Source organism: Homalodisca vitripennis, unplaced genomic scaffold (assembly GCF_021130785.1).
Source record: "Homalodisca vitripennis isolate AUS2020 unplaced genomic scaffold, UT_GWSS_2.1 ScUCBcl_3335;HRSCAF=8811, whole genome shotgun sequence".
NCBI classification, from domain to species: Eukaryota; Metazoa; Arthropoda; class Insecta; order Hemiptera; family Cicadellidae; genus Homalodisca; species Homalodisca vitripennis.
Genome location: NW_025779443.1, coordinates 1 through 22801, shown reverse-complemented (window position 1 = coordinate 22801; position 22801 = coordinate 1). Strand labels below are relative to the sequence as shown.

General features: G+C 31.7%; 1 protein-coding gene across 1 annotated transcript; it reads left to right on the top strand.

The window, feature by feature from the left end:
- The first annotated feature begins 267 nt into the window (after positions 1-267).
- On the top strand, positions 268-20684 carry LOC124372472. Its single transcript, XM_046830875.1, has 8 exons — positions 268-604; positions 2162-2261; positions 3803-3928; positions 9581-9636; positions 15334-15444; positions 16017-16161; positions 19479-19586; positions 20542-20684. The coding sequence occupies exons 3-8, from the start codon at positions 3853-3855 to the stop codon at positions 20682-20684; spliced, it is 639 nt and encodes a 212-aa protein (XP_046686831.1). The 5' UTR covers positions 268-604; positions 2162-2261; positions 3803-3852.
- The last annotated feature ends 2117 nt before the right edge of the window (positions 20685-22801 follow it).

Below are 22801 nucleotides of genomic sequence, written 5' to 3'. Positions count from 1 at the left end.
GTAGACTCCATGTCTTTCCAATTGTGTTTTTATTTCAATTCTTTTTCAATGTTATTTTTAAGTTTTAATCACTGGTTTATAACTAACCATTATTATATAATATATTATGTTTTCCTTATTCACAGATTGTAAATACAAATTTACTTATTCCTCGTGTAGCTTGGAGCTTCATGAATAGTTATAAACCGGCAAGTTGGCAAATAAAAATATACAGTTATTTAAAACAAATTTGGCGCTTGAACGAAATCGTTTGGTTGGATACCCTTTATAAACAAAAGGCTATACTCTGTTCCCAATAGGCTCAAGGCTGAATCACCTGTTCATTTCTGTGTATTGGTTACTTTTAAAAATTAAAAATCTAGGCTAAGGATAATAATTACGAAAAGCTAGTAATTATTAAATACCAACATTCGGCTATCCCTACTAAAATTTACTTATCTTGCATCATATTGTACAATGGTTTGTTGTTTTAATGATGGTAAAGCCTAACCTTACAAATATTTAGTCTATTACTTTGATTTGTAACTCTTTTCTCATAATTACTTGTTATTAGAAATTACAAACAATTATTAATAGTGTTAGGGAGAGGATATCCTGAATTCTGGTGAGTTGGTCTTGTTTATTTCCACTTGATTACATTATTTACTGTTAATATAATATGACTGTCAGTTTCAAAATCCTATAATTGTAACTTTATGAAAGTCATCAAATTGATATCATTTGTCTTTTAATCCAAGGTGTACCCAAAAGTCCTTCAAAGGGCATTTTAAAAAAGTGCCCTGAATTGCAAATGGCCTGTCATTTGAACAAGGGTTATCCTATTTAAAAACTATGTTAAATGCATTTTCATTTAGTTATTTGTAAGTCAATACATGTTATGTATCAATAACCAGGGAAAGATTATAGTACCCTGATTATATTGGTATTTATCTCTTTAGTTTTATGATCTATTATAACTTCAGAAAGTATTTTACCCAGGACGTAGTGATTCCCTTTGATGGTAACGTGCAGCATCCTTTAATAGTTTGACCACAACATAATTAGTCCAGGAGGGTTTACTTCTGGCTGGTTGAACCTACACTGGGTATACCAAAAACCGATGGTTCACTTAAATCTGAGCGATCATGTGGATGTTCCAGAAGTGGCACATCACTAACCACAAATATCAAGATACTGAGGTGCAAGGGTAGATTGATAAGTCTAATATACTGCAGGGGATGACTGTTTAAATCGATGCGGCTCGGTAGCCTGTATAAAATTTTCAAACAAAGTGATGTATAAAGTGCATTACTTGTCCTTTGTCTATAAAAATAGGCTACAAAAATATTTCAGATTCCCTTCAGTTAAATTTTAAAAATAAAGTTAGTTTTATATAAATGTGGGGTATGGTACGATAAGCGGACCCAGTTTTTTATATCGAAATTGACAACCGATATTAGATATTAGACTCGATACCGTACTGATTCATTATTTTGAACAGTTAACTTAAATAATCTATATAAACAGCTGTAAACACTTTCAAATAATACACGTAAAGTAATATTTCAATTTTAGATAAGTAACATTTTTGATTATTAAAAATGGCAGTCAATTTTAGAAAACTACACGAAGTTGCTTTGAAAGATAAGACATGTGTTTCGTGGCTTCAACATGTTGGACTCGTACTGAAAACCCCATTATGTGAAATTTGTGGGAAGTAAACAACTGTAACTGTGAGAGGAGCAAATATGGTCGTCTTCAGTTTTCCTAACTTTGGTTATAATAATTTGTTCGATCACTGTAAATATTAAATTCATATTTTAATTTAAAAAATATGATTGCTATTGACGACTATATATACTTTTATACCGATTGATAGTCTAGGATTTGAGATGTGTATATTAGGTATTGATGATTACATTCTTCGATATAAATAACCAGGTCCGCTTATCGTACCCTACCCTAAATGTGCAAGCTAATATAAACTTTTCTACATCTATGTTCTCTTTTAAGTCCTAATAAGCAAGGTCATATGACATTAACTTTACTTTTCTATAGTGAATATTGTAGGGTTTGATTATATTATGCTTTTCTTGGTATCATTTTGAAAATAACTCACCTTAAAAGGTGTAAACATAAAAATATTTGTTTTTAATTTTACTTTACATTAATATGTTTGCAGGTCATACATTGCTAAAAATAACCCTTTACAAAATGAAGAAGATGAAGCCAGTTGTTCCAAAACCAAAAAGTAGACGCAAGAGCAAGTCAGAGGAGAGTTTGTAAGTAGTTTATTTCAAAATTTTCATCACATATTAAGAGCTTCTACAATATTGTTGTTTGTGGATTTTAGGGATGACACTGTCACTTTTCATTAACAGTGCAGTATATGACAATAACAAGTCAGTTTACCTTCAGCATGTTAAATATACGTTCTAATAAAAATTTGTTATGTTGTTTTATATGCATATGTTATTTATATATACTTTAGTTATTCTTTCATTATCATATTTAATATCTAAAAAGGTACATTTCTTTTTTAGACACAACTCTTTCCAGAGAAAAATTCAAGATAACAATTATGTTTGTTAACCATAATTTCATATCTCTAATATTTATGTAATATTCTTCCAATTTATTATAAAGTGTTTCTAAGCAGCAAGTTATGAACAACTTCTGCAACCTGTTTTTTCTGACAGAATTTTTCATGAAATGGAAAGACTATTACACAACTAAAATAAACCTATATATTTGTGGTATCTCGTAGTTTTGTAATCTATACAGTGGTAATTCTAATTTATTACTATTTTTAGTATCATTGATATGTGCCATATTCTTAAAAGTATTAAGAAACATTTTTCCTAACATCAAATACATACAAATTTATGTTAATTAAAATCTTCGTTTTTATAGAGAGTTTGTATAACGTATGCCCAGAAAGCAAGGTTTATTATGTAAGTTAAACAATTAAAACTTTCTACGTTTAGAGTAGATCTACAAAAAAAAAAAAAAAAAACGTATTTGTCTACATTTGTGTGAACAAGAATGGCCATCATATGAAAATTAGAAAAATAAACTTTTGTTACTGTAAAGGCTTGAATCACCAATAATTTGGCCAACATATTACAAAATACAAGTTAAAAAATTAGATGAGATAAAAATATTTAAATTAAAGTTACATTTATTTTATCAGCATTGCTATTATCATTTAGTATTTTAGAATCCCTCTTCTTCATTACATTGGTGGAATTAAGGCAATATTTTTTTTCTTACTTTTTGGTCCTTATTACTTTGGTCCTTATTACTGTGGTCCTATATTTTTATTTTTCCTTAAGAGGATTTGAGACAAACCCTCAAACATTGAATGATAAAATATATTAATATACATTGGTCTTTCTGATTATAAACAAAGAGACCACTTATTCATAGTTTTACAATATGAAATTATAATTTTTCTGAAATAATATTTTTCTTAGCTTGACACACTTAAAATCAATCATCAGACTTGTAAATAAGTTAATGTTAAATAAATGTGACCTAACCATATACAGAACTTTGAAATGGCAACTTTATGCGGTTGTCTGTCTAGTGGTATTATAACTATTATTGGATTAGCTTTGGTGGAGATGAAATGTGAAGGTATCAAAAATGGTTATAAATATGGGACAATAATTTTGTTATCTAACGTTAAATAAGTGAGTAAGATTGAAAATTGCGAATAGGCTTTTGTATCATTACAATGTTTTAAACTAAATTTCATGTTCAAAAAAGAAATTAAGGATTTGAGTAGGCTATCTAGAAAACTAATTTGATTTTTTTTTAGAAACCAATGCTTGAATAGAATACCTCAGAGAAAAGCTTCAACACCAACACATGATCGAAGCACGTTGTCCAACTCTCCCGGATATTTCCAGCATTATGATAAATGAAAATAGATTAGAAACTTCAAGTAAGTTCAATACCACAAGTTATGTTTAGTGTTTATTTTAATATTGAAGCATAATTGAACATTAATTTGAATATTGATATATATATATATATATATATATATATATATATATATATATATATATATATATATATATATATGGTTCCTGATGTAGTTTGTAGAGTAGTGTCTATTATGTTTTGCTAATTTAAATGAGAGGATTATATCCTTGAACTAGGTTACAAGCATGCCAGACTTCAGATTAGCGGTTTGTGGAACTGCTGAAATCATAGACTGGTAGGCATCATGGTATGCTTCTGGGGTGCCCAAAAGGCCCTTGAGGCTTAAGTGCATGGCAATAGGCCACCGCATAGAAGAAGAAGAAGCATGTCATGTCTCATGATTGCCACACAATGGACAACGTCCTTGCCTTGTGAGTGACTCCCAGTGGCCCGTGATCTTAACTATTTTCAATATAGACCAAATTTCAACCCTTAAGAGCAACTCGTTTAACATTTATGTATGGTAATCAATTCAAGGTGGCCACGATTGGAATCTTAGAAACATAATTAATTTTGTGACAAACTTTAGATTGGAAACTGTACCTTATTTTGTACGCTTATTACAATTATGTAGTTAAAATTTAGAAATTCGGTTGCTATCTTCAAATATGGCAGTTAACTGTGAAATATCTTTTGGAAATCTCTTTTTTGACAGATTTTGGTTTAACATGTAATTCTAAACCTCATTTATTCTTGTTATTATTTTCATGTATCCTTTGAGCCACTCGGAGAGCTCTGAAAGTTTACAGAAACTCTTTTTTCCAAAATTCGTTAAAAGAGCATGTTTTGCCATTTGTAAAAATATCATTCAAAATGCAGAATCTTTTTTAATGGAATGTTGTTGTAATGAATTGTAATGAAAGCTGTTGTAATTCCACAAATGTTTTATACAAAATACGTTCCTAAAATACTGCCAAAAGTAATTAACTTATTTATGATGACTTAAAGCAAGGTTTTAAAGTGATGTCGTATCTTCATAAATACATGCGTGGCTCCACCTGTGCAAGTCATTTACAGCTTGTGCCAATAAAGCCAATTATAAACATATTAGTTTATAGAACTTTCTGCACTCCTAGCTGTTCAACGGTAAAGTATATCAAAATAATACCAAGAATGAAAAAAGTCTTAGAATTATATTTTAAACCCAAATCTTTCAGAAAAATGGGGGTTTTCATCTTACTTACATCTGGATAACCTCATGGAGGAACATCACTAACAGCAAATGTTGTTATGTTGGGGTAAAAGGATGACTTGTTCAATGTGTATTTAGTTTATTGTACTGTATGGTTGTTGTAATAATAGGACAGCTTTAGATCTTTTCAAGAAAAGGATAACTGTTAGCTGCACACTGGTGATAAACTGTATCTAAGCTTAGACAAGAAGCCAAAGAGAAGAACTAGAGAATGATTCACATAATTCTAATCACCATTTGCAACCAACATCACATTATTTTTATGACACTAACCCCAAATACAGAGTTTATCCATAAAGTGATGAGGCTGGGCATGGAAAAGAGAAATTTTTGGAAACATATTGTTAAAAGTTTTAAAAATAGCCTCACACCACTGTCAATGTTATTCCAACGTTGCAAAGGCTTTGAAGATCTTAGTTGTGACACCTCTCATACAATTTGAAAACCTATTGAATAGTGGAAACACCTTCAGACTGGTAATATCCCAGATTTCTCATAAGTTTTAGGGAGAGAAAAGTGTTTTGTCGAACTCTCATGACCATACAATCGTTGCAGCAAGGTAATAAATAATATCTGGGTCAGGATTGCAGTCATAACTATGGTGTTGTGGACAGAAGTGTTGTGATGTAACTTCCAGTGATCAGTTATCTCTAGTCATTTTTGTATGCCTTTGTTTTGGCATGTGAGGACTTCTTTGTAGTAATCGCTAATGATGGTACTGTATGTCCGAGAGACAAATTTTTTTTAGCGACTCCCTACGTTCTTGACATTAGAGTGTGAACATTGTTTACAGTGTTTCTACAATTGTGTCTCAACCAGATATGTAAAGTATTGTACTGTTATTTATTTATGTTGTCTCAATGTAAACAAACAAACACATGTTCCTAAAAATTTCAAAAACAATGATTATTAACCTCTTCCATGATGATGGGTCCAAGTCATCTATTGTTTTCCTAATAATCGTAATAGTAAATGTACAAGTGCCTTTGTTTGTTTTGTTTTGTTATCTTGCGTAAAATAGTCAACCAATTGAAAATTGTACCTGGACATTCCTGCGGTTCTTGGGATGAATTTAGACCTATTCTTATTTCAAAAATCCCTCTGGGCTATACGCCCTACTGGCCTTTAAAGTAACAAAAAACAGTAGCAGTCGTGGGACTGCCGATAGAAGTGAAAACGGAACTATTAAGTTGAGAGTAATTAACAATACATTATAGTAGCAGTACATCTGTAATTGTAAATGTGACGCGTTTTTAATTTTCCAATTTTAAAATCCACGAAAAAAATATTATCAAATAACTAGAAATCTATTTTACCACGCTAGTAAGATAAATCTTATACCGTAATAATACTCATTTCATGATGAAGAGGTTAAATATTAAAAACATAATTAAAATGAATAATGCTAAATTTTAAATACAAATATTCGTACAAATATTAAAAATGTTTAAAAATATATTCGTTGTTTTCATTATTCATTTATAAGTGAGTAAACACCGAGTGAACAACAGTGAGTTGAACACCGTTGTAAATAATACAGTTATTGCTACGGATAAAGTATATAATTGCAATAACAATTAAACCCACAATATTTTTAAAACTAATAAATTAGTTAAATTAACTTGGTTCTTTCGTAAAGGTATTTTTATTGCACAATAAACTAATTTATTGAGTTAATACGGTATCAGTGAGCCAATGCGCCAACTACAGTTCCAGCAGAAACGTTCACTTCACTCATCACTTCATACGCTACTACAGGCTAAACTAAACTTCCAATAAAAAAATGATAAATTACAAAAAAAAATATTCATCTATTTTCACACAACTTTCTCGCTGACAAATTTTGTCTGACCAAAAAATAAAAAAAATCCTCGCTTACTACTTTTTTCTTGTCATTGTAAACGCTATGTAAAATGTAAACAATAATCAAAATTATTTTGAAATTTTTTTAATATTTAAAAATGTAACCAATAGATTGCCAATATTAAGAGCTTTAATTTGACGCATCTTACAGAATTGTACGACATTGGCTTCACTTTTAAATCGCGAGAGGAAGCCGTAAAGGTCACTGATTTTCGCAGTCTGTTTTCATACTCCGCCGGGACAGTTTTAACACAGCGAGACTGACTTTTTCATGCAGGTTAGTAGTCCGCGGCCAAGTCTACGGTTAAAAAACACAGCGAGACTGACTTTTTCATGCAGGTTAGTATCATTAGCATGTCGGTGACGCGAACCGAGGATTTTACCCTCTACCAAAACGCTCAACGCGCCTAAAGAAGTTTTCACTTCAAAAACTCCCATCTTGGTCTCTAAAGTTGTGTAATAGTAATTGAATGAGCCTATCAAATGTAATCAACTATCCTGTGTAAACATTGTTTATTATTTTGAAATTGTTTACATTTATAGTGAGTAAATTTTCTAGTAAGTAACAATAATGTTTTAACCCCAATTTAGATTTCAGCTATTAGGTTCTAATCTACCTTATATAATGTCTTAAAACATAAAACGGGTAGAATTTGACTCCGAGGACTCCTTTTCTAGCAGTAGACAAGAACTAAGCTAGATGAAATTTTTGCTGGACTGTTCTTTTGAACTAATGTACCAATTCCAGCTCTAGATGGTCTAAAATATTAAAAAAAATTTATTATAGTATATATTAAGTTTGTTTTGACAAAAGTAGGCTTCTCAGAACTGTGTATGTATATATATTTTCTTGATCAGGAGAGAGGCAAAATAAGCTTTGGAACAAACATACTAATATCAGAGTAAATTTAACACTTTCAAACAATGTATCAACCAATTAAGATTGGGTGGAACACCAATGAACACCGTCACCTTCTCTCCTAGTGTACAAGATGATGGTTCCATAGAAGACATGACCGTGTTACCAACTCAACAGCAGCAACCACCTCTTCAAGTCATTGAGCCACTTCAACATGAAACTGGAACTGAAAATACAATGCTGCACTGATCCTTTATAACACATTACCAGTCTGGTTACCTGAAAGATTTGGTTACAATTTAATGTTTCATTTTGTTGATTTTTCTATTTTTTTTTTTTTTTTAATAAGTGTGGGAGAATTGTGTCTCAACCATATATGTAAAATATTGTACTATTATTAATTTATGTTGGATCAATGCAAATAAATAAACACATGTTTCTAAAAAAATTGAAAACAATGATTATTAACCTCTTTCATGATTATTCCATCTATTGTTTTGCTAATAGTGTGAAATAAACCAGTTATACAAAATGAACTTTTATTTATATCAATATATACACAAGTGCACCACAAGGCCATGACATTTGGGCTTGGGTATTCTTGTTCTCTTGGAATACAGGTACGGTACTATAAGATGTGCCACTCTGAATTTTAGTCTTTGGTTTAGTACTTTGGTAGAGATTGAGGTATTTTTCACCTGTTTTTATGTGGTCTTATGTCTGATTTAGTTTCTTCTAACTGTTGCATTGTTTCATGCCAAATGTCAATTGACTCCAATACCACAAAAATCTTCCTCATGTTTAGATTTTCATAAATAGTTTTTTAAATCTTTTCATGCACATGTTGATGTATTTGGTGGTGAATCTAAAACTTACATAAAGGTTCAATGCCACATTTACACAAACCATTTGTTAAAGATCGTTCAGATGACTCCATATTTTCCACCCATTTCAGAACAGTGAACCTCTAGGATATAGAGACAGTAGCAGGGTGCCATCTTTGTAGGTCTCCTTAACCAAGGTAGGAGTTTTAGCATTAGATTTGCCCAGATGAAAACATAATTTGATCAAGTGGAAGAGCCAGTGGCTTCACGGTGTAAGGCATTGTGCGTTTGTGTTAGAGATAGTAAAGGTTCAAATCCTGCACTTTTTATCAGTTTTGTCAATATTGTACTGTACCAACTTTCCTCTTTATTCTGTTGGATAAGATCCTCCAGGCATGTGACTCATGAAGACGGTTTAAATAAGGCTAAAAAGGGTCTCTCCTTTCTTTTGATAAAAAAGTGGTATTGCAGCAAACTTTCTTCGGTATCAAAACTAAACAACACCTGTTGTCCCACATGTTATCCTCACTGAGTCAGAGCTCGAGGTTACTTAGCTTAGAACCCTGCCCACAATCCTGCCACAACGGAGTGTGTTGCTGGTAATGAGCACTGTGCAGTTATTTTCCAAATAAAAAAAACCTGTGTTTTGTATGATTAATAATAAGAAAGTGTATCTTGTAGTCATACTTTTGTCTCTTTTACATTTTTTGCTATGACTTAGGTTTATGTAATTCTTAAAAATTTATATATAAAATGTATTGTGTTTATTTATAAATTTTTACCATTACTTTCAAAGAGCACTTCCATTGTTTGTAAACCAATATTGAATAATCAATTTGGGCATATTTTTATATTGTGAATGGTTTGTTACAGGAAAGCAAGTGATGAAATCCAATAAACAATTGAATTCAAGTCTTCCCAGGAAAACAGTTAAGTTACAGTTAATTATAGTTTAGTCTGTGTCTGCTGAACAGTGATTGCATTTACTTATGGTCAAGAAATGATACATATGGTTTTGGCTCTTTAGAAACCATGGTAAGCAGGCAGCTGTGTGACAGTTAGTAAAAGCTAGGTTGGTTGACACGTGCTAAGGTGGGGCAGATGCAGAGGTATCTTCCTTTTCATTGGAGATGAAGAGGAAGATACCTCTGCATTCTATCATGATTTTTGTTAACTTAAGGTAAAGTTTACTGTACCTACACATGTGTTAAGAGTTGGAAGGGCTAATATAACAAAATTTTGATTTAACTTTAAAGAAAGTCACAATGTATTTTGTATCAAAACAAAATTAAAACCACACAAAACTAAATAGAACCCAGCTGAGTGAAACATCAATACTAGCTAATCATGATTGGAGAGCAAATTGTCTTGGTTATTTACACTTACAAAAAATTATATATAAAACTGAGTGTGCAATAAAGAAAACATGGAACTCACTAATTAAAATTATATAACTTTTAACTTAGTTTTTTACGTTAATTTGGCATTTCAGACTTAAAAAGGAAATTATATTTAATGAGTTGAAATTTACAACCTTACAAATTGGACTTATCAGACTTTCCGTCCCACTCTTGTAACAGTAACACTAACTCCCTTAAAAATTATGTAACACTGCCATCAACACCCCTCCCCCCCAAATTGATATTATTCTATAAATTGTAATATAGACGATTTCGCACTCCAAAGTAAACGTGATTTATTAATATAAAAACTAGCATTCCAAAACTGAGCATTGTTTTTGAACTATTGTTTTCTACTTTTTAGATTTAATTGCAATCACGACGTAATAAGACAAATCACTACAACATCGCTCATTGTGGCACTCACTGTACTGTTACATACTACAGGTAATATATATATATATATATATTTATTTTTTTTTTTATTTATTTATTTTCAATTTTACATGACAGCTACAGGACATGATATAGCACAAACAAAGTACAAAACCTTCAATTATTCCCAAAACAGCTATCCTAACTAAAATTAATGTACTCTTAATATGAACTTTACATAACAAACTAAACTAAACTAAACTGCTGGCAGTTACACAAATTAATATTAAAATTTCTTTACACACAACATAAATAAATGAACTCTATACAATTTAAAAAAATAAACAACTTGCTTCATTGTACACATACACTTCTACAATGAACAATAAATTAAATCAAAATAAAAGGTTGCTGCATATCTTTAAAATATTTTCCAAATTATCATTAAAAATATCTATGTTTGATTGGTTTAAATTAAGAAACCGTAGAGTCTTGTACAAAGGAAAGTTATAATGAGAAACTGTTCTACATGCAGGTAAAGCAAATAAATTAAATTCTCTAAATATATGATGTGATACATGCAAACCTATGTGACTTAACAAATACAAACTATCAACTGAATTATTAAGTAACTTACATAAAAAACTTATTGAGGCTAGTTCCCTTCTTATGGACAATTTTTTAATCTCAAACATTTCCCTTAAATTAGAAGTGGGCATGTCGTAAGGACATACATAATTATGTTGTTTGTAAAATAAAAATTTAAGAAATTTGTTTTGTATTATCTCTAAATTGCTACACTCTAACACATTTATTGAATTCCAGATAACAGAACAATACTCTAATTTACTTCTTATCATAGTTTTATACAAAGTCATAATTGTCTCAGTATTGTGAAAATATCTTGAATTTCTCTTGACAAAGCCCAGAAGTTTGTATACAATCGACACCAGCATGTGGACATGATCATTAAAACAGAATGAAGAACTAAAAATTACACCTAAATCTTTAATTTTAGAAACATTTTTTAAAGCTTTATTATTTATGAAGTAAATGTTAAAATCAGGAATCCTCCTCCGTGAGTATGACATGGCAAAACACTTACATTCAATTCCAACTTATTAGTCGAACACCAAACATACAACTGGTCTAAAGAATTTTGTAATAAGTTAACATCAAAATCATCTTTTATAGGCCTGTATAATTTAAGATCATCAGCGAATAATAGACATTTAAAGTCAGAGAAGCAACGGGGGAGATCATTAATGAATATTAAAAACAAGAGAGGTCCTAAATTTGAGCCCTGAGGAACACCCGAGGAGCTTGTATAAACACAAGAAGATTTGTTTAACATTGACACAAACTGAGTTCGGTTTTGTAAATATGACGCCATAAATATACAAAAATCAACTGAAAATCCTAAGAGAAATAATTTGCGCAGCAAAATATCATGATTTACCCTGTCAAATGCTTTTGAAAAATCAGTATATATTACATCTAGTCTACCGCCACTATCAAGTTCAGCTGATATATTCAAAGAAAGCTCCATTAAGTTTGTTGCTGAAGAGCGTTTGGGTAAGAACCCATGTTGTTCTGAGGAAATCCTAGACTTGATTGCACTAAATATCCGCTTATACAAAAGAAGCTCATAAACCTTTGCAAATGAATTTATCAACAAAATAGGACGATAATGCTCAATTTTATTTTTTTCTCCAGATTTGAAAATAGGAGTAACTTTGGCCTCCTTCCATTTGTCCGGAAAACACACATGACGAAAGTGAAAGATTAAAAATAAAAACACAGTGGTTTTGCTAATATCTCCCCACAACCTTTTACAATATACGCTGGAATTCCATCTGGGCCCGAAGACCTTTTTGATTTCATCTCTCTTATGGTACTCACTACATCACTAGAATTAAAACTGGGTATAAAAAATTGTCTAAGGATTGACTACTAATGAACTGGTCCAGATTGTAACAGGAGGGTTGTGGGTCATAAACAGATGAAAAGTAACTTGCAAAAGCATCAGGTATATTATCTCCAGTATATGTGTCATCAAAACAAGACATATTATTAAATTCACTCACACTCAAATGGTTATTATTTCGTTTTGATTTGATAAAAGACCAGAAATTATTAGGATTTAATTTTATGTTATTCTCTACCGAAGAAATGTAATCTCTATGTGCTACTTGTATTTTATCCTTAACAGTCTTTCTTAAAGACTTAAATAATTCATTATGATGACGAGAGTACTTCCTTTTTTTAGCACATTTGTTTTTTAATTTTAAATCCATAATTATTTCACGAGTAAACCATACTGGATATTTATTTGGAACTCTCACCTTCTTTCGTGGAACACACTGACTGATACAAGAGAACAATACACTATAGAAATAATCTAAACATTCATTAACAGAGGTAAGACTGTACATAAGTCCCCAATCATAGTCTCTAAGTTTACAGTACAGCTCGAAAAAATTTGCATGTTTAAAGGAGTAATACTGCTTGGATGAAATATCAGGACAAGGTTTGTGCTCTATGGGTTTATCTATGCAAAATATAATTAAAGTTGGGTGGAAATCGTCAACTGGCAATAACGGGCTAAAGCTCCGTTCAACAATGGTATTATTGTAATTACTTAACACCAAATCTAAAGTCAAATCATTACAGTTTAAAATGTTATTGTATGAAGAAAGGTTATGTTCACACATTATATTGTTAATAATGTTAGCTGAAGATTTAGCAACAGAAAAATCAAAGGCAGTGCCATTAATTGTCGGAATGTTAAAATCTCCAAGGATTATAAAATTATTATAATGAACATCTATTAAATCAAAGGAATTACCATAATTTGTGTAGGAACTGAGAACTTGGCCAGGAGGAATGTAAACAACACTTACAATAACTGTGTTGAACGGCAGTGATAGTTTGACCGAGAGAGAATCTATGTTAGACGCGATCAGCTGTGGACCAGTTATCAGCTGCACAGCTGATATGCGTTTGTTTACCGCCAACAGCACTCCCCCCCCCCCTCTACTCCGACCTGTGGTCACTTGATCTCTGTCTGCACGGAACACTTCGTATCTACAATCGAACAACTCACTGTTATCTATGCCGGGTTCAAGCCAGGTTTCTGTAAAAGCAATTAAATCGTAATCTTCGCCCAACACTGACTCGTATAAATCTAATGTTTTGGTTCTCAGTCCCCGCGCACGTTTTGATAATAAATACTTAGTTTTAAACTATCCAATATATAACATATTTAAATAACAAATAATAGGCCTAGCGTGCATTTCGAACTAAATTGTAACAAACTAGCGAACAATTTCATTGGGCAGTAACAAAGGAAAACAACAAATAAAAATCATCTCAACTTTGCAGAACGGAACTTAGTGGGGTTGACGTTTCTTATTTTCCTTATCAATCAAGTTCGCCAAGATATCCTCATTGCCAATGACTATCACTCTACTTGAACTGTCATCTGATTTCCTAGCCTTCACCCTCCCTGCCCTATCTACCCATACATACTTGTAGTTAAAGTCAGATTTTAATTTACGAGCTTTTGCAAAGAGAACTCTTCTTACCGGAGCCAAGGAGACGTTGATGTACACAAGTGAGTCGCTCTTGTAGCCAGCCAGATGTCTTGTAGAAAAGTCTCTTTTCACTTTCCGCTTCTGTAGTAGGTTGTCAGCGTCGTTCCGGCGAAGAAACTTGACAATTATCCCCGATGTTGGGCGGTTATTGCCCCCTCCAATCCGATGACAGGCGTCTATGGCATCCTCGCTCAATTTAGTTCCCAGAGCAGTTCCGATCTCTACTACCTTCTTCTTCAGGGCATCAGACGACTCAGCTGGACCCTCCTCAGGAATTCCAAAAATCTCCAGGGTGTTCCTCTTGAGTACTGTTCCAGTTCAGCTTGGCGATCCGAGATGTCCTTGAATTTAACTTGTAGTCGGTTATTTTCCTCCTGCAGACTGGAAATCTTCTTTTGCTGGTCATCTATTAATTTCTTCTGAGTCTCAATCAGCTTATTGTTATCAGAGATCAGTTCCAGACAGTGGTTTATGGATTTGCCGAGTTCAGACTCCACCTTGCTTTGGCCTTCAAGGATTTCTCTCTTCATTTCCTCCAGCATGCTTTTTATATCTTCCATAGTAACGGTTGAATTACCAGGACTCATGTTGGGTGGGCTGGAATCTGAAAAGCTTCTACTCAATCTCTTCTTCTGTGTACAAGGGTTACAGGTCCACTTGGTATATATATATATATATATATATATATATATATATATATATATATATATATACACAACTAACAGATGATTGAGCATGGCTTGCTTGACACGCCAGTTGTCACATGGCTGTTTGTATGTTTCACCAGACATACAGCACCATACTTCCTGTCTCTCCTACCATAGCAGGACTCTGGGTCATACTTCTTTTACAAACTTGTGTTTTCGGATTTATGATAGAGACAATGTGCTGTGACAATGATAAATATTAAACTTTCAAAATTAACACTGAAATTGACGTAATATATCGGTATGGTATGTTTACTTTACCAGCTTTAAATATTTTTCCACATATAATTCTGACTTTTATCCATATTGCATAATGTTCTGATGAAAAACAGGTTTAAAAAAGTATATTTATGTGATACTGCACTAATCTTGGAACAGTTCCATAATGACAATTTTGAGCCCAAAGCTGCCGTAACAAAAATATTCGGTTATACAAGGCCAATGGGTAGTGAAAATTGTAGTAACATGTTTTTGGATTGTCTAATAATTTAATTTAAATTTATGGACACGTAAGAAATTGGTATAATTTTTTAATTTTCTTGTTATAGGCTGTTTCAGAAGGAATAAATCTTGAGCAAGAACTGGATTTTGAATACACCCGCTATATACAAACGATTTTCAGAAAGAAATTGGAAGAAAAGAAAAATGCTGAAATTGATGTAAGTAATATAGGAAATTTATGAAAGTGATTAATTTTAAATTACTTAGTTGAGTCAAATTTACAGATTAACATTAGATACAGTTCTTCTCTCACAATAAAAAGTGTTAGGTTATTATTTTGATTTTAATTCAAACAATACCTAAGGTCTGTCAGCAATGTTATTATCAACATAGTAACTGAGAAAATATTTAAATATTTAACTATTAATTTAAATTAAATTACTTTATTGTCAGAAGACATTGATACATATGCTTGACAGTGTCAAAAGGACTTAAAACTAGTAAGTGTAAAGTTGGTTGACATAGGCCTAGCCTATCCCCTACTTTAAAGTATTAAAAACTGTAGAGATATTGAAATACCAAGAATTTTAAATTTAAATATCTTTACAATTTATGTGTAGTTGATCTTTTTGGCCTGCTTTTTACGCTAACCAAAGGAACATAATAATAATAAAATAAACTTATTGTTTATTTTATTTTGTTCTTAAGATATAACACATTTTTGTAAATAACTTGTATGTTTATTTTCTTCTATAAGTGGTAGTAAATTTTTAAAACAGCACTTTTTCAGACTGAACTAATAAAATTGCAAAATAGAATTGAAGAAAATCAAAGAATACTTCGTAACACTACGTCTCGGCTCAAGAACATAAATTTCAACAAAGAAGTTGATTTTCTGCACAGCCTGCATAGTCCTAATTTCGCCAAAGTACTAGGTGAGTGTAGTAAAGTTAAAATAATTTAAGCTAATTTGACCTTTCAATATATTGAAAATGCAATGGGTGTCCCACGAAAAGGTTTAAAAGTTTTATTTTATATTACTTGCCCATTTATGCACCAAACATTTTGAAAATGTACAAAAATTCATTAAATAGGTTTTAAAAATATTCTGTGAAAATTTCAGCTCTCTAGCAATTGTTGAAACAAAATGGTGACATATAAAAATCTTACCATTTTGCTTCCTATAAAAATTTATTTCTTGAATTACCTGATTTGACTACTGCATTGCAGTTTTAAAGAACAGCTATTTAATAATGCTCATTGTTTAAAACAGCTGTTTGATTGAAGAATATTGCTTGTGCTATAAAAACATAATCTAACCTCCTCCATAAGTTTTACTGCTATTCAAGTTCGAGAAATGGCTTTTAATGTTGAACAAAAATTGAAGTGTTGTGAGGGGGCTATTGCTTTTGGCAACATTACAGAAGCAATTACACAATTTCAGGTTGCCTACCCAACCACCTAGCAATCCAACAATAACTAAGTGGAAAAATCTTTTGTTAGATACTGGAAGTGTCGTAAAAAAGTACTCTAGAGGATCAAATAAGGAAAGAGAAGTACTAGTATGCGCATCAATGCTCTGCTCTCCAGGTAACGAAGGTTGAACTTGAAACTGGTGTTCCAAAGTCTTCAGTACAGAGAATAATTAAGAAAAACAAAATTAAATTTTACAAAAGTCACCTAGTCCATGATCTTCTTGAAGATGATCCGGACAGGAGAGTGGAATTTTGTTCTCGTATCATTGTTTCATGAGCTAGATCCTAATTGGCATACTCAAATTGTTTCAGACGAGTCCACTGTCTACTGCAGTGGTGCTGTAAATGGGCATAACTGTAATTATTGCAACACTGGTAATCCACACATTCTTGAACAGACTCTATTCAAATCAAAATAAATTACTGTTTGGGCAGCTGTCAGTTGTAATGGGGTGCTAACTTACGACATTTCAGACAGTACAATGACTGGGAATAGGTATGAACAGGTTTTAAATGAAGAAGTCTTGCCTCATTTTACGATTCCAGAAATGGATCAAGCAATTTTCCAACAATATGGTGCTCCTCCTCATTTCACAAATCCTGTCAAGCAATTACTAAACGACAACCTTCATGGCCATTGGATTGGTAGTGGAAGTGATTTTTTATATTGGCCACTCCAAACCCCAGATTTAACCGTGTGTGATTTCTTTCTATGAGATTACTTAAAGTAACAAGTTTATACTTGTAGCTTCAATAATGATGAGGAATTAAAACAATCAATTAAAGAGAAACTTCTCCAGATACCGCAGAATTCCTTAGTAAGAGCTGATCATTTGTTAAGTGCTGTTATCAGGGTGTCGCTATGGATGGATTACAGTTCAAATAATTGTGGACTATAATTTTAGGTTTTTTAATACGGTATATTCTAACTTTCTGATTGAAATGCTTTATTTCTCTAGAATATGACAATACATAATTTTACAAAACCAAAAATACTGTTTTTAAAATATATTTTTTCAAAATGCCATAATTTTATTTCAACAATTGTTAGAGAGCTGACATTTTTACAGAATTTAAACCTATTTAATGAATTGCTTAGAGTTTGAAAATGTTTGGTGCATAAATGGTGAAGTAATATAAAATAAAACGTTTAAACCTCTTCATGGAACACTCTGTATATAGACACAAGATGGAAATATTGACAAAATAAATAATACAGGAATACAGGTTTGTTTTAGTTGAAGAACCGTTGTGAAGCATTTCCAAGTAAGACAATCACAAGGGATGAAAAACATAATTTGAAATATTATAGAATTAATTATTAATTGTATAATATTGTTTAAATACTGTTGTTTTTCCTAAAACCACCTTTTGTGTATATCCAAGGAGTTACCATGACATTATGTATATTCTTAATTTCAAAACTGTTAGTTGTACACTTAAGTCATGGAAGAAAAATTAAAATTTCTAGCTAATCATGAAATTAAACTGCTTTCACCTCATTAGCACTAAGAAAACAAATAATATAAACATATTGAAGTTTGCAGACATCGATCGATCCTTAATCGGTGGAAGAATGTATAAAGGTAAACATTGTTTTATATTTCTCTCCCTAATAGAGTGAACGTGCATACACCAAATACCAACTTGTAGCAACCAAATTTTGGAATTTTGGAACTTACTTTAAAACTCTTGCATTATGTGTAAAAAGTTCTATGTATTGTAATGTTAAATGAAAAAAAGCAATAAAAATGTTTACTTAATAAAAGCTTAAAAGGTATTTACTTTGAAATACAACGAAAATATGTTCTCTTGGGATAAGAAGTTGAGGAAACTCTCATTGCTCTTAGTCCTAACAGGATCTTTGCATTTGTTTCCAGAGTGAAAGGATATTCAGGTAGGATAAGGTTGGAGGTAAGGACTGCCTCCTGTCAGGATCCATGAGGAGGGATAGTGAGCACTATATCTCAGTCATATTACCTTGAAGAGGGCCAGCTCTGTAATAGCTTCTCTAGTCAAAGCGGACAGGAGTAGCAGCCCTTATGTCCAGGCTAGCAATGGACTTTTAACACTTAGGGAGCCCACCAACTCCAACAGTCATCACTATTATATCCTAACTTCTGCATAACAATTTTGTGTAAAATAACTCCTTGAAATTTTAGGAAAATTAAGTGAGAGTTCTGTTATTGTGAATCGGCGGTCTTCTTTAATCTTTTCATCAACTTTAGAGACAATCATCAGTCACAATGCTTGGCCGTCCACTTTGCTTATCATCATGCACAGTTCAGCCATTTTTTAAACCTAATGCACCACTGACATACTCCACCTTCGTTTACATAAACTTCACAGAGTTGGCAATAAATCTCAATTGGTTTATTGTGGGATTTTCAATTGTGTCACACATTTCAAACTGCTATTGTATAAGGAGCGATAGTACCTCTCACTAGTATGGCTGGATAGCCACTGACCGGAGAAACACTGATATCAAAATGGCCGTGATATCCTGCCCCTAGTAGCTACAGAACGAAACGTAATCTACTTTCTGGATAGCCCTCTTATGACAAAAATTACTTCTATATGAATTAATTTTTGAAATTCCAAACATTATGTGTATTATTCACCATGTACCATTATCAAAATCGACGCCTGTTTAGAAATAAAGGTTAATAAAAATATTTCAAGTCAGTAGTAGTTTACAGTTACTATCACTTTGCTCAGCTTTATGCACATGATGCACTGCTGTTGTGTGCTCACTGAACAGAGCATTCTGTGTGTAGAGACAGTGAACGAGGGCAACTGTGAGGAGCGGCTGACTGTCCTCAACCAGAAACTGGAGCAGGCACGCCATCGGCTAAGAGTAAACAAGATGGAAGTGCCACCCACAGGTAACTGTTTACAGTTTTAATCCAAAAAGTATTCACCACAATCTGTGGTAACAGCTACCCTTCTTTCAAAGTCCTCCTCTCCGTAAGACACCAGTTCCTTTCAGCACTCTTCCATCTTCCAGGAACAATCCTTAAATTAATCTTATTAGTCAATAAGTTCTTTATAGATTTCGGTGTGTACTTATCTTTTACATTTCTAAAACCTTGTTTCCTTCAGGAAAGTTTTCCAATCATTGGAAATACGAATTACAGAGAGCTACATCAAAACTTAAGGAGTTTGATGAATTGTTATACATTGTTTTTAATTGAGAAATATTGGACAAACAAATTGATGTAGTTTTATTGTAAATAAATCAATTACAACTATAGCGTTAAGGATTTCTGGTGGAGAATCTATATGTGATCATACAAAATACCTATGAATTTTAGAGAAATCCTTTAAAAATAGATTTTGTGTTCCATGCTTCTGAGTAAAATAATGAAATTTGAGTCTACTATTAGATTGTGTATATATAATTAAAATAATTTGACACCTTGCATCTATCGTCTATGATGTACCACTTTCGAGAAGATCAAGATTAAAGGTGGTAGGAATTTCCTGTGCTGTTATCCAAGTGCATTTTTTATAAAATGTCCTGTTAACTAATTAGTATTTTATGCAAGTTCTTAAAATATGCTCTTGATGTAGGTACTGAAAGGGTTTAAATAGGGATTCAATTTAATCTTTTAACCCTCTTTCTGATGATTTATATCTACTGAGTGTAGTAAAAGTATTAGTTGTTCCATTATCTTAAAGTTTAGAATATGAATATTTCAGTAAAATAAAATTTTGGCATGTTTGATATTTCAACCAGAATCTATATTAAAGAAAACCTCTCTGACCTACTGAATATCTTAAAATCTTAGTTGATTGCTATCTGTTTATATTAGTGCCTAATATGCCTAATTGTTTTAGCGACACTGGCAGAATTAGTCTCTGATACTGTAGAGGCGTTGGGGAAATTGAAAACAAATCAAGATGTTGAAACAATGAAAACGCTGACAGAGCTCAGCAAAGTGAAGAAATCAACCGCTAATGCCATTCTTAAGTATGTATAAACTATTTATTAAGCATGTTAAAAGCTAATCTATTAATTTAATTTGTAGCACAGTTTTACATCTAGTCTTATTTCACAATTTGCCATAATTTGCCTTTCCAAACTGCCAAGCCTTTTCACCAAAGGCATGTCTTAAAACTACCAGCCCAGTCTATACATTTTACATGCTTTTATTTAAATATTCTTATAATATACATATACATGGATACGTCCCACAAAATCGGTAACCTGTTCCATAAGATCGCTGTTTAAACTATCGGAGCACTATCAGAGTTAATAGAAATCTACAAAGAAAATGTTAGACAGCAGATTCTTCATAAAAGTTTCAAAATGAGTAAAGCTTGTTCAAAATTGGTTGCAAAGTGTCTCACCCTTGTATAGAAGGAATATTCTATTGTAAAGAATGATTTTTCTGACTTTTTATAAAACATAATATCCTAACCTTTTAGAAAACGTTATTATTTGTGTTTGTGAATTGTGTGTTTTTTTTTTTATATTTATGGCTCTAAAACAAAACGTCAGTATTAGCATTGGAAGTTCTCTGGTTCTCCACCTTAAAAAGAAGCATGAATAATAAAATGATAAATTCAAGGCAATGATGATTGCTTTTTTTCTGTTATATCAAAGGGATTTTGCAAATTGATTGGGTACCAGAGGGGCAAACATAAAACAGAGTAACTACATTAGCGACCTGACTACCCTACGTGAGAGTTTAGGGAGAATAAGGAATGGTTTGTGGAAAAAAATCATGGTTACAAACAAATCTGATTAAGAAAAGGTGCAATATTTCAATTCCTTTATATGTTGTATTTGATATTACATGGAGATAGTAAATTTGTACATTAAATTTCTTAAGACTGATTTTTCACTGGCTCACATGCGGTGTATCTCATAACCAAATTTAACATTTTCCCTTTAAATATCAATAAATATTTCACATTAAAAGTAAATTTATCAGCATTGCATGTCAGCAATCTTGTTTCAACAAACTTGTAAGTTAAAAATAATAGTTATGAACTAGGCAAGTGCTAGTTATATAAAAATTTGATTTTTAATCTGTGGAATAATCCCTTTGCCATTGCATTAATGATTAAGGGCTCAGGCATGATACAATCAGGAGATGTTATACTTTATCATGATCAATATTAAGGGGACTGCACATACCACTGGATGCTCTTCTACCTCCTTATAACGACTTGGATTGTAGATATTAATATTCCAGAATATTAAGATTTAAATTATTAATGAGACATCCAAGACGATATAAAATATTTTTTGATTAGTAAGCTCTGAGTGAATATTCAGTACAATTACTAAATTTTTAACTATTAAATATTATCTGGTTTGTCTAAAATAAAAATCACAGTTCTAAATTAAAATAATGGATTTATTTTAAACTGGCAAATTAATAAGTACAATGTTTCATAATTTTCATCACTCTATTTTCCACAAAGAATTGACCAACCGTGTTAGTAATTTTAAAAGGTCCTTTGGCAAGAAATAAATATATCAATCAAATATATCAAACTAAAAATCAGAGCTCTCTTCTGAAATAAAATATTAAAGTTTTCAAATAAATTCAAATACCACTTGGAAATAACTAAAATAAAAATGTTCACTTCTAAGTTCACTCAAAATTCAAAATAAAAATCAAGCTTCTCTTTCCACTAGTTGTACCTTAACTTTCAAGTCTTTACAATTCAGTTACAACTCTTTCAAACAATTATTAAAGTTCAATTAATTTCCAATTAATAATTCACAATAAAACCGTACAAATTAAATATTAATAAATTACTAAATTTCCAAAATTCAATCAAAGTTATTAACAAAGTTAAATTTTAATTCACTTTTTCTTGCAAGTTTGAACCCAAATGTAACTTGTATGATTCTATTGTGCTCTATTGTTCATCAAGAATCAGTTATGCAGATTGCTCTGTAGTTTCTGTAAATTTTAATTTTTCCTATAAAAAAGACAAACAAAATTAATTTAATATCAGATCTGGAAGACTATTTCAATATAACGTTACAATAAATTTGGTACTTACCTCAAAATGCCTCGTGGAAAAAAAATTAGAAACACTGCGCACTGTAATCAACTTAATTTCATGATAATAACCA